The sequence below is a fragment of the Hermetia illucens genome, chromosome 3 (genome assembly GCF_905115235.1).
Source record: "Hermetia illucens chromosome 3, iHerIll2.2.curated.20191125, whole genome shotgun sequence".
NCBI classification, from domain to species: domain Eukaryota; kingdom Metazoa; phylum Arthropoda; class Insecta; order Diptera; family Stratiomyidae; genus Hermetia; species Hermetia illucens.
Window position 1 is genome coordinate 51777174 of NC_051851.1, and position 13450 is coordinate 51790623.

General features: G+C 44.0%; 2 protein-coding genes across 2 annotated transcripts; both read left to right on the forward strand.

Moving 5' to 3' along the window:
- The first annotated feature begins 10459 nt into the window (after window positions 1-10459).
- On the forward strand, window positions 10460-11524 carry LOC119652857 (SRR1-like protein). The gene is made up of 2 exons (XM_038057213.1): window positions 10460-10677; window positions 10740-11524. The coding sequence occupies exons 1-2, from the start codon at window positions 10547-10549 to the stop codon at window positions 11428-11430; spliced, it is 822 nt and encodes a 273-aa protein (XP_037913141.1). The 5' UTR covers window positions 10460-10546; the 3' UTR covers window positions 11431-11524.
- LOC119652858 (protein FMC1 homolog) lies at window positions 11422-12393 on the forward strand. The gene is made up of 3 exons (XM_038057214.1): window positions 11422-11483; window positions 11792-11904; window positions 12010-12393. The coding sequence occupies exons 1-3, from the start codon at window positions 11437-11439 to the stop codon at window positions 12312-12314; spliced, it is 465 nt and encodes a 154-aa protein (XP_037913142.1). The 5' UTR covers window positions 11422-11436; the 3' UTR covers window positions 12315-12393.
- The last annotated feature ends 1057 nt before the right edge of the window (window positions 12394-13450 follow it).

The following is a 13450-nucleotide window of genomic DNA, read 5'->3' on the forward strand; positions in this document are numbered from 1 at the left end:
TTGAACCGAAAAGAATTTGCTTTTGGTGTGCACCAGAAAGGTTGTGGAGTCATTATTTATGGATAAAGTGATTGTCAGACCACATAAAGTAGAATCTAAAGTGCTTGGTAAGCCTTAAGAGAATAAGTTTGCTAAAATATTGCAATTTTAGAATAATCCTAATATTTTTTCTTATTGCCAGAAATAATTTCGTACTTCAGCAATGTATGCATAACAGAAAAGTTGGTAGGCTAAGATACAGGTGGCGCTACTAGTATTAAATCCATATGATTTTTAGTTAACCATAAACTTCAAAAGACACTTATACAAATTTGACAGCTGTCGGCCTGTTAGTTTGTGGGATAGAGCATCTTGAGTCAAGCAACTTTTGTTCATCATCATCAACGGCACAACAACCGGTATCCGGTCTAGGCCTGCCTTAATAAGGAATTCCAGACATCCCGGTTTCGCGCCGAGGTCCACCAATTCGATATCCCTAAAAGTTGTCTGGTGTCCTGGCCTACGCCATTGCTCCATCTTAGGCAGGGTCTGTCTCGTCTTCTTTTTCTACCATAGATATTGCCTTATAGACTTTCCGGGTGGGATCATCCTTATCCATACGGATTAAGTGACCCGCCCACCGTATCCTATTGAGCCGGATTTTATCCACAACCGGACGGTCATGATATCGCTCATAGATTTCGTCATTGTGTAGGCTACGGAATCGTCCATCCTCATGTAGGGGGCCAAAAATTCTTCGGAAGATTCTTCTCTCCAACGCGGCCGAGAGTTCGCAATTTTTCTTGCTGAGAACCCAAGTTTCTGAGGAATACATGAGGGCTTGCAACATCATAGTCTTGTACAGTAAGAGCTTTGACCCTATGGTGAGACGTTTCGAGCGGAACAGTTTTTGTAAGCTGAAATAGGCTCTGTTAGCTAACAACAACCGTCCGCGGATTTCATCATCGTAGCTGTTATCGGTTGTGATTTTCGACCCTAGTTAGGAGAAATTGTCAACGATCTCAAAGTTGTATTCTCCTATCCTTATTCTTCCTGTTTGACCAGTGCGGTTTGATGTTGTTGGTTGATTCGTCTTCGGTGCTGACGTTGCCACCATATACTTTGTCTTGCCGCCTGCTCGATCTGGATGAAGGCAGTTTGTACGTCTCGGGTGGTTCTTCCCATGATGTCAATATCGTCAGCATAGGCCAGTAGTTGGGTGGACTTAAAGAGGATCGTACCCCTCGCATTTACATCAGCATCATGGATCACTTTCTCGAGGGCCAGGTTAAAGAGGATGCATGATAGCGCATCTCCTTGTCATAGACCGTTGTTGATGTCGAATGGTTTTGAGAGTGATCCTGCTGCTTTTATCTGGCCTCGCACATTGGTCAGGGTCAGCCTAGTCAGTCTTGTTAATTTCGTCGGGATACCGAATTCTCCCATGGGCGTGTATAGTTGAAATATATATACATAATAAAATAAAATTGTAGTTTGGAATAAGCTAGTGATCCTACTGCTTTTATCTGGGGGTCAGCCTAGTCGCTCTTATAATTCTGTCGGGATACCGAATTCTCTCATGGCGGTGTACAGTTTTAACCTGGCTATGCTATCATAAGCAGCATTAAAGTCGATGAACAGTTGGTGCAAGTGTTGTCTATATTCCAACAGTTTTTCCATCGCTTGCCGCACAGAGAAAATCTAATCTGTTGCTGATTTGCCTGGAGTGAAGCCCCTTTGGTTTGGCCAATGATGTTCTGGGCGTATGGGGCTATCCAGCCTAGCAAGATAGCGGAGAATATCTTATAGATGGTACTCAACAACGTGATACCTCTATAATTGCTGCACTGTGTGATATCTCCCTTTTTATGTATGAGACAGATAATGCTTCGTTGCCTATCGTCAGATATTGATTCGCTGTCCCATACCTCGACCACAAGTTGATGAACCACTTGGTGTAACTGGTCGCCTCCATATTTAACCAATTCGGCTGTAATTTCATCGGCTCCTGGCCACTTATGATTTTTTAGCCGATGAATTGCACGGACTGTTTCTCCTAAACTTGGCAGTATTTGTCCGTCGTCTTCAGTTGGCGGGACCTCCAACTCGCCGATATTCTGGTTGTTCAGTAGCTCATCAAAGTACTCAACCCATCACCTCAATATGCCCATTCTGTCGGAAATCAGATTTCCCTCTTTGTCTCGGCAGGATGAGCATCGAAGTGTATAAGGCTTCATCCTGCTGACTTGTTGGTAAAACTTGCCCGCCTGGTGCGGTTGCTCCCTGTACTTTTCTAGTTCACAGACTTGTTGGTTCTCCCAGGCTTCCTTTTTCCGTCTGTGAAGTCGCTTCTCCGCTCGACGGAGTTCGTGATAAGTCTCTGCGCGTGCCCGCGTTCTTTGAGAATGCAACATTACTCGGTATACGGCATTCTTCCGTTTCGTTGCTAGCTTACATTCATCGTCAAACCAGCCGTTCCGAATCCTTTTGCGGCTGGGGCCAAGTATGTTTGTGGCCGTATCCATGATAACGTTCTTCAGGTGGTTGTGAAGATCATTTGTTGATGCTTCATCTCCAGGATCTCTGTTGACTGCGGTTATTGCGGCATCCATTTCCCTCTTATAGGTGTCGCGGCGGGCTGTGTTATGGATGGCTTCAGTGTTAACTCTCACCTGATTGTCAGTGGGGATTCTGGGTGGTGTTGTTATTCGAGCTCGGACACTATGCCAACGAGATAGTAATCCGAATCTATATTGGCCTCCCTATATGTTCTGACACTCATCAAGGCTGAGAGGTGGCGGCGTTCAATCAGCACGCGGTCAATTTGGTTGAAAGTGGAGAGGAGATGCCGTCTGGAGAGGCCCACGTATGTCTGTGGACCGCTTTCCGCGCAAACCAGGTACTTCCAACAACCATTTCGTGCGACCCTGCTAATTGAATAATCCGCAGTCCGTTGTCATTTGTATTTTCGTGTAAGCTATGGGAGCCAACGTATCGCCTGAATACGGGCTCCTTCCCTACTTGGCTGTTAAAATCCCCAAGTATGAATTTGATATCATATCCGTAGCCATAGCCTCGTAGAAGGTATCCTTCTCCGACTCTGCAGTCTCCTCTGTAGGGGCGTGAACGTTAATGAGGCTTATATTTCTAAACTTGCCCCGCAAGCGCAGAGTGCATAGCCGTTCGCTTATGTTTTCAAAGCCGATAACAGCAGGCTTCATTTTCCGGTTGAAACCTACTCCGAGCACATGGTTTACTGGATGGCCGCTATAATATATGGTGTAGCGGCTCTTTTCCAGGAAACCGGTCCCTGTCCAACGCATCTCCTGTAAGGTTGTTACATCAGCCCTATATCGGGACAGGGTATCGGCTAGCTGCTTATCAGCTTCATCTCTGTGCAGGGAGTGCACGTTCCATGAGAAAATGCGCAAATGGTTATTCCGTTGCCGTTGCCGGGTTCGCCGTTGTATAATCCGTCCAGTCCGACGCTCCTGTTGTGGCTTCGTAACAAGTTGTTTTCCGTGTAGGGTTGTCAGCCCTACCCAACCCCCAACCTGGAGGATCAGTTGGTACAATTTGTCCCGTTTTCAGGCGCGGGAGACTCGCCTCCATCCTTCTCCGTCTGCAGCTTTTCGTCGAGAAAGAGCTCCCAGCGGTCACCACGTGGAGGTGGAGATAGGGTTTGGTAGTAGAGCTGTTGGTGTTGGTTCAGCAGGCATTTCCCAGGTTTTATGCTCCATCATGGGTACCAATCCACGTTTCGCCCTGGGACCTATACTACCCTTTGACCACGTCTTTGTTAGTTTGAAGAAAATGGATAAAATTAAATTTCGTATGTTGATAAAGTATTGCTTTTGACGAAAAAAAGAATATTGTTGAAGCGAAGGTTTGTCTTGATAAATATTCGTCGGATTTCGCACTAGGAAAATCATCTCTTGAGAAGTGGTTTGCTAAGTTTAAACGAGGTAAAATAAACACCGAGGATGATGTGCGCAGTGGACGCTCCAAAGAGGCTGATACTGACGAAAACAAAAAAAGTCCACAAAATAATTTTGGATTACCGCAAAGTGAAGTTAATCTAGATAGCTGAGGCTCTGTTCAAAGCGCGTGCCGCACGAGCTAACAATCTACCAAAAACTATTATACAACCAGTTGACGATTCCGACTAGTATTTAAAGTTTTTATGTGACAATGGACAAAACATAGCTCCATTTTTGGTATTTCAAGCATCTTAAGTCCAGATCCACTTGATATTGTATCGGACCAAATGAAGAGCAACACCACGTTTTTAGGTGCATGGACCTCTCGTTTGGGGCATAGCACCCAAGCATACAAATAGAAGGACTAAGGGTTTGGTCCAGGGAAGATGCAACTCATCAGATACCTCATCTCTACCCTGGGAACAGCATGGGCGAAAATGGCACTCTACCACTATCCGCAAACTAGGATTATTCAAAAATATTGGAAGCAAAATTTTTGGTGCCTTGATAAACTGTTTTGTGAATTTTGGTGTTTTTTAAAGGCCTTTTTAATGAATAAAAAAAAGTACCAGATGAATCACAATTATCCTAGTTCAATCAGACGCTGCCTCACCTCTGCCCTGGTAGCAGCGTGACCGAAGCAGCTCGCAGATGATAAGTGCTCCTTTATATAAGTCGCAGAACACAACATGACTGCGAATTATATTGAGCGCTTCAATGCTTTGAACTCAGCATTAACTTTATTTCCGTATTTCTGGAACATCCGTTTGAGTTTCCTACACCAAATTTGTATGACTTTCATGTGAAGCATAATGTCATCAGTGTATAACTCACTATACTGAAACTCGTCGACTTTGATAAGCCTTGTGTTTCTGCGTGTAGCAGTATTAATGGTGTCTGTTGCCAAGATGATGACTTCGTCTATCTCTATGTCGGATAGGTTACGGTCAGTTGCGAGTTTTTTCAAATTGAGCCTTGGTGCCAAGTCTGACTTGAGTGTGTTCCCGTCAGCGAAGACGAAGGATCCTACGGTGGTTATCACTCGCTTTTGCAGTTGGGAGGACGAGGCAAGTTTAAATTTTACCGCAAAATGATCAAACATGCCTGGTAGCTTGTTGCAAGATATCACTTGAAAGTTCAGAGAAGTTTCCTCTAGGAAGTAGGCAATGATAGATTGACTACTAGGTCTTGTCGGTGAATCTGAGACTCCAAAGCGTGCAAAGATCCAACAGTCGGCTGGTAAGGTTATACCATCAGTATTTTAGGATGCGCATGGTATAATATTCATCGACTATCTTGAGAAGGGAAAAACTATCCACTGCGAATATTACATGGCGTTATTGGAACATTTGCAGGATGAAATCGCAGAAAAACGGCTCCATTTGAAGAAAAAGAAAGTACTGTTTCATCAAGACAACACGCCGCGTTACAAATCAATGAAAATGATGAAAAAATTACATGAATTGGGCTTCGAATTGCTTCCGCATTCACCATATTGTCCAGATCTAGCCCGTGGCGACTTTTTCCTCAGACCGAAAGAGAATGCCCGCGAATCTCTGGCGCCTGAAAGCTGGACAGATTGTACCAAATGGTCCTCCCGGTTGGATAAGGCTGACAATCCTACACAGAAAAGGGCTTGCTACGAAGAGACGTAATGTATTATATATGCATATATGTACAGTCCGTCTCGAACTGGATGGATTTCAGAACAACGAACGCCTCTGCGAAAACGGACGAACAATTTCCGCATTTTCTCATGGACGTACGCTCCTGACGCACGTTTCAGTTCCTGCAGCTTTTCATGTATCGCAATTACTGTTGGCTTGCCGTCCACATGCCCATATCGCCACGTTTCTCAATGAGACTTTCACCCATGTAGCACTAACGTAATTTGGGTAAGGTTCACATGCGTTTCTCGATGAGTCTTTCACCCATGTAGCACTAACGTAATTTCGATGCCTTCTTCATCCTTTTGATGGCGTTTTCTTCTATTCCCTTAAGGTGGAATTGTTTTCTCAGCGCAGCACAGATATCCTGTGATCGTGATGTGACCTCATCTAGGTCTTTGCACTCTATTACTATCTGTTGCTTTCGAGCTTTCACGTCTGCTTGCTCACCTAGCACCTGTTCCACCTGAACGCGACAACTATCCACTGTCTTCTCCTAGATTTGTTTAGCTCCAGCATCAGATTCTCCTTTTGCGTACGCCTGATTTGACTCACACTGCCGGCCAGGTTTGTCAATTCCGAACCAGCTTTGACTTTCTCTTGTTCTTGGAAATAATGATTATTTCCGGACGAATCTCCTTTTTCTCCTTGTGCCGCTTTTTACCGCCCGTAATCGAAGAATTACTCGGAATTTTCGCCGACTCAACTTACATCTTCTTCCTGGCCGCTTGTTGGGTACCAAGGGATTCACTAATTCCATCTCTATTCCGTTTGCTCTCATTCTCACCTAACTTATCTTGGTGCTCAGAGGTGGCGGTGAGGAAGACGGGGCGGCAACCCTGTCGACCAAACCAAAACCAAGTGACCGAGGAGAACCTCCATAGTGGTGGCACCGGGAGACGCTGTACTCACTTTGGCTTGCCGGCCGTGATGCAGTAGGCGAATGCTCCAAAGCCTAATCAGGGCGATCAGACTCGAGTCTGCACGGAGACTCACCTAAAGTGGCAAATTGATCACGAAACCTTAACAGGGGTATACTGGTACCATGGGAACCGAGATAGCTCCTAGACTCTCATACTTTGGGTGAACTCCCGTTGTATGTGAGTACAGTTCCGTTATTTGCGGTTGGCTCCCTAGTGGGAGTTTCATGGGGGTTGTGGTTATGCTCAAGCGAGAAGAGACCTTCGGGCCTCAGCGTGGTGTTGCATTTCAATACGGGTGCCGCACTCCTTAGTTCGGTAGAGATTTAGGTAGGTCTTGCATCCACCAGTATGAATGCTAAGCCATGCACTTGGTATAGACTGGTACCGTTGTTCCTTGTCTCAGCGGGGCTCTAATTGTGGTCACAAAATCAATCCGTGTCTTAAGAAGACCGTGGGATTAAGTCGCAAAACAGGTGCTCACGTTAAACCCTCAAAGACTTAACTACCTTATGTTGAGGAGGCGCCACCTGCGTCTACCGCGTGACTTTGCCACATGAAGCTTGGGCGCGTTCCCCCAGTGAAAAACACGCAGTTGCAATTTGCTGCCTTCCACGATCGTCTTTTACAGCGTCGATAATTATGTCAGTCGGGGGACTCCCCAAGTTCCTTTACGAGTCTCGCAATTTTCATCCACAGGTGGGCATTTACTTCCCACCTACGCGGCCTGCGAATAATTATGTCCATGCGCACACATCCTGATGCGTGCATGTGCATGCCCATAACTATCACTTCTGTGAATGCTCGAGGCCAAAAGCTTTCTACGGTGTGTCGCCGAGCAATACGCAAGGAAACTTCTTAAAAGTGCGCGTAGAGTGTAGCGAGATGTTGTAGCTGCCCCCGCCGTTGTTATTTCGTACTAGGAGCCGATGATAAAGAGGTTATATCCACAGTCCACTTCATCCGGTGCCTGCACGAACCTACTGAAGTGGTTGCCACAAATATTAGGGAAACAGCTGTAGCAGGCAGAGTTATGCTCCTGGTCATCGTAGCGCCTAGGCGTCGAACCGCCTTATGGTTAGTGATTTCGACGCCGCGCTGTCTATTACAGCAGCTCGACCCATTTACCAAGTCAGACGACTCCCGTCGGTTATCCATAGCGGACCTTAGGTTTCTCCTTCTGCTCATTTAATGGATTTGCATTTGCTTCCTTAATGAGTACTCTGCAGGACTACAAGGTTCCTGCACTTTTCTCACTTACCCCCCGATACGCCGCGGTGGCGTATAGCCATTTAGACTGACTTCTTCTTCCATTCTCAAACGGGCTTAGGACCGGCTACGGCCGAGTTTTATTTAATTTATGTTTCTTCTACCTTACCTTATTTATTATTATTTATGGTTCACTGTCTGTCTATCACAATTCTTTAACCGGGTTATTCAGGAAGGAAGAACACCATCTGACTGGCAAGAAAGTACCACTGTTCCAATATGGAAAAAGAAAGGTAGCCCAGCAGAATGTTCAAATTACCGTCCGATCCGGTTACTTTCCCATACCATGAAGATTTTTGAACGCATTCTTGACAACCGTATTCGCGAAATCGTTGAAATAACCGTGAATCAAGCCGGATTTGTCAAGAACTGCGGAACTACTGACGCAATACACGCTGCGCGGTTACTCATGGAGAAACACCGTGAGAAGCATCGCCCTCTTTACATTGCCTTTCTGGATCTAGAGAAAGCGTTTGACCGTGTACCACACGAACTCATCTGGTATGCTTTACGACAACACTTCGTGCCAGAAGAACTCGTGCGCTGGGTTCAATTGCTCTACCACGATCCGAAAAGTAAAGTTCGAAGTATGGCGGGTGTATCAAAACCGCTTCGTGTCTCTGTTGGAGTTCATCAAGGAAGTGCCCTCTCACTACTCCTCTTTGTCCTTGTTATGGACACCGTTACACGGGATATCCAACGTCCAGCGCCCTACACACTGCTTTATGCAGATGATGTTTTCCTAGCATCTGATAGCAAAAATGATCTCGAGCAACTTGTTCAAAAATGGAATGATCGCCTCATGCAACACGGTCTCAGATTGAATTTAAACAAAACTGAATTTTTGACGACCGATCCCCATGAAACAGGCACAATCACTGTCAGCGGCAGTGATCTGCCCAGAACTGAGCGATTTAAATACCTCGGGTGAACGTTATCAGCCAATGGCGAGCTGCGTTATGAAATTGCTTCACGCATTAACGCAACCTGGATGAAGTGGCGTTCCACAACTGGTGTCCTTTGTGATCGACGTATCAACGAACGTCTCAAATCTAAAATTTACCGCAATGTCGTCCGTCCAGTCACTCTCTATGGTTCTGAGTGTTGGCCGACCATAAAAGACAATGAACGGCGTCTCGCGGTAATGGAGACGAAGATGCTACGTTGGACTAGTGGCGTCACACGTTTAGATAACACCCGAAATGGGGATATCCGCGATCGTTATGGGGTTGCGCCGATCGTGGAAAAGTTGCGAGAGAGGCGTCTTCGATGGTATGGTCACGCAATTCGTGCAAACGAGAATTCACTTGCAAAGATTGGTCTGAACATCGAAGTCGATGGTAAACGACCAAAAGGCAGACCTAAGCAACGGTGGCTTGATACGCTGGATGGGGATTTGAAAGCCTCGAGATTGCACCCAGATCAGGCATTCGATAGAGCCAAATGGCGAAGCCGATCACGACGAGCCGACCCCGCTTGTGAACGGGACAAAGGCTGAAGAAAAAAGAAGAAGACTGTCTGTCTATCACACGCGAAACTGTGAACCCCTCACACTTGCTGTGAATTTCACTGTTGCGGGTTTAACTTAAGGGGGGAAGTTCCATTGATCTAAATGAGGGGTGTCAAAGTTTTTTAATCGAATGTAGCCATGCGGAGTATCAAATAAAATTTCTCAAGGAGTAATTTTCGAAACCTCTCAGCAAAAAAAAAAGAATTTTGAAAATATAGATCTTAATACAGAGAAGCACTGCAAGGTTTGGTTTAAATTCTACTATTATTAAGAAAGTTTTAGTAGATCAAAGTTGCCTCATCCACGTCAAATTACGAATTCCTAAGAGATAAAGTGTCAGTATCATATGGAATTGAATATCGGATATATTCAACGTATATGCACTACGAGCTATGTATAAATGGAACCATCTTGTACCCAAATATTCTTACATAAAAAATAAATAAAACTTTTCATACCTGAATCGCCGAGCTTCTGGTTTCCGGCTTGGTTTTACATTCATTTAATTTAATTCATTACTTTTCTTATTTTTGCTTGAATAGACTGACATGAATTGCAGCTAAATTTTTATTCCATTGAAGACTTCCTCTTTCCCCCTCCTTTCTTACCCCGCAAAAAAAAAGCAATAAAAAGGGGCATTCTCCAATTATTATAGCAAATCAGGGAGGGAACAGCAAAGACCGCACCTGACTGTTTATCTCGGCAGAAGAAACATCGATGAAGGATATGATCCATCTTGGATCTTCCATTCTGATCGCGTCACACGGGTTCGGAATTTATGGCTCGACGGAGAGGTTGTGAATAGGTTCATGCAAATTCCCATGTTTGGTGAATTTTTATGTCCTCTTACGGACCTGTGCATCGTTAAGGCCCCGAGAAGTTTTGTTTAACGATACGTGCGGGATCCTTGTGTTCAAAGGCTAGAGATAATGACCCCATTAAATTTTGATTGTGCGAATTACGATTAACGTGGTGATGGTTATTGAATTTGTTGGAAACACACTAATTTCGAGTTTAATATATAATTTATCAAATTTTAGTTAATTTATTAAATTTCATTTGAACATTGGAATGCAATAATTTCTGAACACAACCATTTGCTATCCCATCCTTCGAAAGCAAGTTTGACAACTATGAATTTTGACATTTACTGTTTTGACATACCGAACAGCCATCTGAGAACTGTCATATATCGTTTACTTTCTTGCGGGAGATATTATCATGTTTAGCAGCCAGGATGAGTTCAAAGTGGTCCACAGGAAGAAGAGGAAACCTAGGAATTTCCAAATTCTTAATCAGAAAGATGTGCCAACTGAAACTCATTCGAATGTTGATGTGCAACATACTTTGAGGTTGGTTCATTTCCAATATATCTGAACAACGTTAATTTACTCACAAATATTTTTACTTCCAGTCGCCTTGCATCCCTTCGTAGCGACATGATCACTTCCGACTTCTTTGAAAACAGCGTGGGGAAGCTACGACAATGTCTAAATTCATTACCTGACCTCGATGTTCGGCAGTTGATTTGCTTTGGAATCGGTTCATTTGGAAGCTGCGTTATTGCCATGCACCAACTCGCATTTGTCTTAGAAGTTATTGAAGCACTTAAAATAGTTAACATCAAATTTTACGACCCAGTCCTTACGGAAGCAGAAAAAGATATTTTAAACAGATTAGGTTGCGGAGTAATCAACGAAAATTGCGAGGGAAAGTATCCCGTCGACTGTATAACAGTTTTCTACCTGCCTCATTGTCCAAAGCAACTCACGAATAATTTACTCTGGAAAAACTGGAAGCCCGAACTACTGAAAAATGTGATAATTATCGGGAACAGCATTGAAAATATGAAGAGCAACACCCCCGAGAGATTTCTCAGACAGGATGCTGGATACGTGCTGAGGTGCTCTGACTGGGTCACGGAGGTTCCATTGGAGAATAATTTTCAGTTCGATGATGTGTTCAACGATACAGCGATTCACGTCTTCTGTTGCGATAAATTAGAGGAAGTCAGCCAGCGAGAATGGTCCGACAATGCAGAGCCCAAATACGGGGACACCGAGTTGATAACGGCGCAACTAGAAGAGAAATTGAATATCAGATAGCGTTAAATGAATAATTATGAATTTGTACGGATTAAGAAGTCTTCCATGGAAGAGTATGTTTTCAATATTTTTGAAAATATAGCTATAAGTAGAATATCTTTAACGTTTTTAATACTTTCCCTCATTGAGTGGTCGAAGAAGAAGATGAGGGTCAACGTTGTCCGAGGAGTCATAGCTTCATATCCTGCCATAAACTGCACGCAACCGAATTGTTGGAAACGTATTACTTTTCGCCTGCATGTAGTTTAATATATTTCGTAGCAAAACACCGGCTTGCAGCATGCATGACTTAGTAAATCACCAAAAACTAGATTTGCCACCATTCAAAAAACTTGAAGCAAATATAACAGTTTACTTTTAGATATGACTGTACCGATCAGCTGATGTCATGTAAATATGACGAGATTGACGTTTCACTGACACTGTCAAGTCCGGGAAGTTGTAAATACTCCTTCCGTGTTGAGCCAAGTACAGGTAAAGGATACTTTTGAAAAACAGCTTCTAAACTCGATTTTCTCAACAATTTTCCTTTGCTCTTGGTAAATACGACATTGCATAACAATGTAACCTTTATTTTAGTCATGGCAACTACTACGCTGCGCGGTCTCCTGAACGAATTGCGGCTTGCGTCTCCTAATGGAAGACTAGAAAACTCCCTCGCCGCTAAGTATATAATAGCGCAATTCCGGAAGTATAAGACAACTGATCAGCAACTCTGTAAAGCCAGGGAAGAAATGCATTTCCTCGGCAAGACGTACCTATGTTACCTGAAGAGCCTAAGAACGCAGGCGGAAATCAGCAAGGAGTACCATGGTCGAGGGGAGAGGACCGTGAAGGAAACAGCAGATCTGGTTGGTTTCAAATTGCCCACAGATCCCAAGTAGTGCGAGAGTAGTTATTAGGTATATCTATAATGTACATAATGTAAAGTTATGTATACAATAAACTGAGGTGCATCCAGTACTTCCTATCTTTTTCTTAAACGCAGTTGGTTGATTTGGTTTTTGGTTTTGCTCTTTTGAACAGCAAAACTTTGAGATGTCGCCAAGTAGTAGCTAGCTTAGAAATAGGATAGTGGAATGCAATTTTGTTGGCTGCAGTAATAACTTCCATCATCATCAACGGCGCAGCAACCAGTATCTCGTCTAAGCCTGTCTGAAAAGGAACTCCAGGCATCCCGTTTTTGCCGCTAGGTCCACCAATTTCATATTCCTAATCGATGTCTGGCATCTTGACCTACACCACTGCTTCATCTGAAGTAGGATATTGACCTTATAGACTTTCCGGGCTGAATCACCTTTACCCATACGGATTAGGTAACCCGTTGGTTGAGTCAGGAATCAGACGGCCGTGGTATCGCTCATAAACTTCATCGTTATAGAAACTAACAATCGTCCATCCGCCTGTAAGGGGGCAAAAATTCGTCGAAAGATTCTTCTCTTCAACGCGGTCAAATGTTCGCAATTTTTCTTGCTAAGGACTTAAGTCTCCGAGGAATACATAAGGAGTTGCAAGCTCAGTCTTAAAGTTATAGTCTCCTATCTTTATTGTTCTCATTTGACCCGTGTCATTTTATGTATTTCGTTCTGATGTTGCCACTTGCAACTTGCACTTTGTCTTTCTTTCACTAAGGTGCAGTCGAAGATTTTGCGTCGATTGCCACCAGCTCTATTTGGATGAAGGTGGACAGTACATCTCGGGTTGTTTTCACCATAATGTCAATATCATCAGCTTAGGCTAGTAGTTGGGGGGACTTGAAGAAGATAGTGTCTCTTGCATTAACATCTTCATCGCGGATCACTTTTTCCAGGGCCAAGTTAAAGACGATGCATGATAGGTCATCCCCTTGTCTTAGAGCGTTGTCGATGTTGAGTGGTCTCGAGAGTGATCCTGCTGCTTTTATCTGGCCTCGAAAATAGGTCAGGGTCAGCATATAATCAGTCTTATCAATTTCGTCAGGATACCGATTTTTCTCATGGGCGTGTACCCCCTTTACACACGATGCGCTGGTAAGAAACTT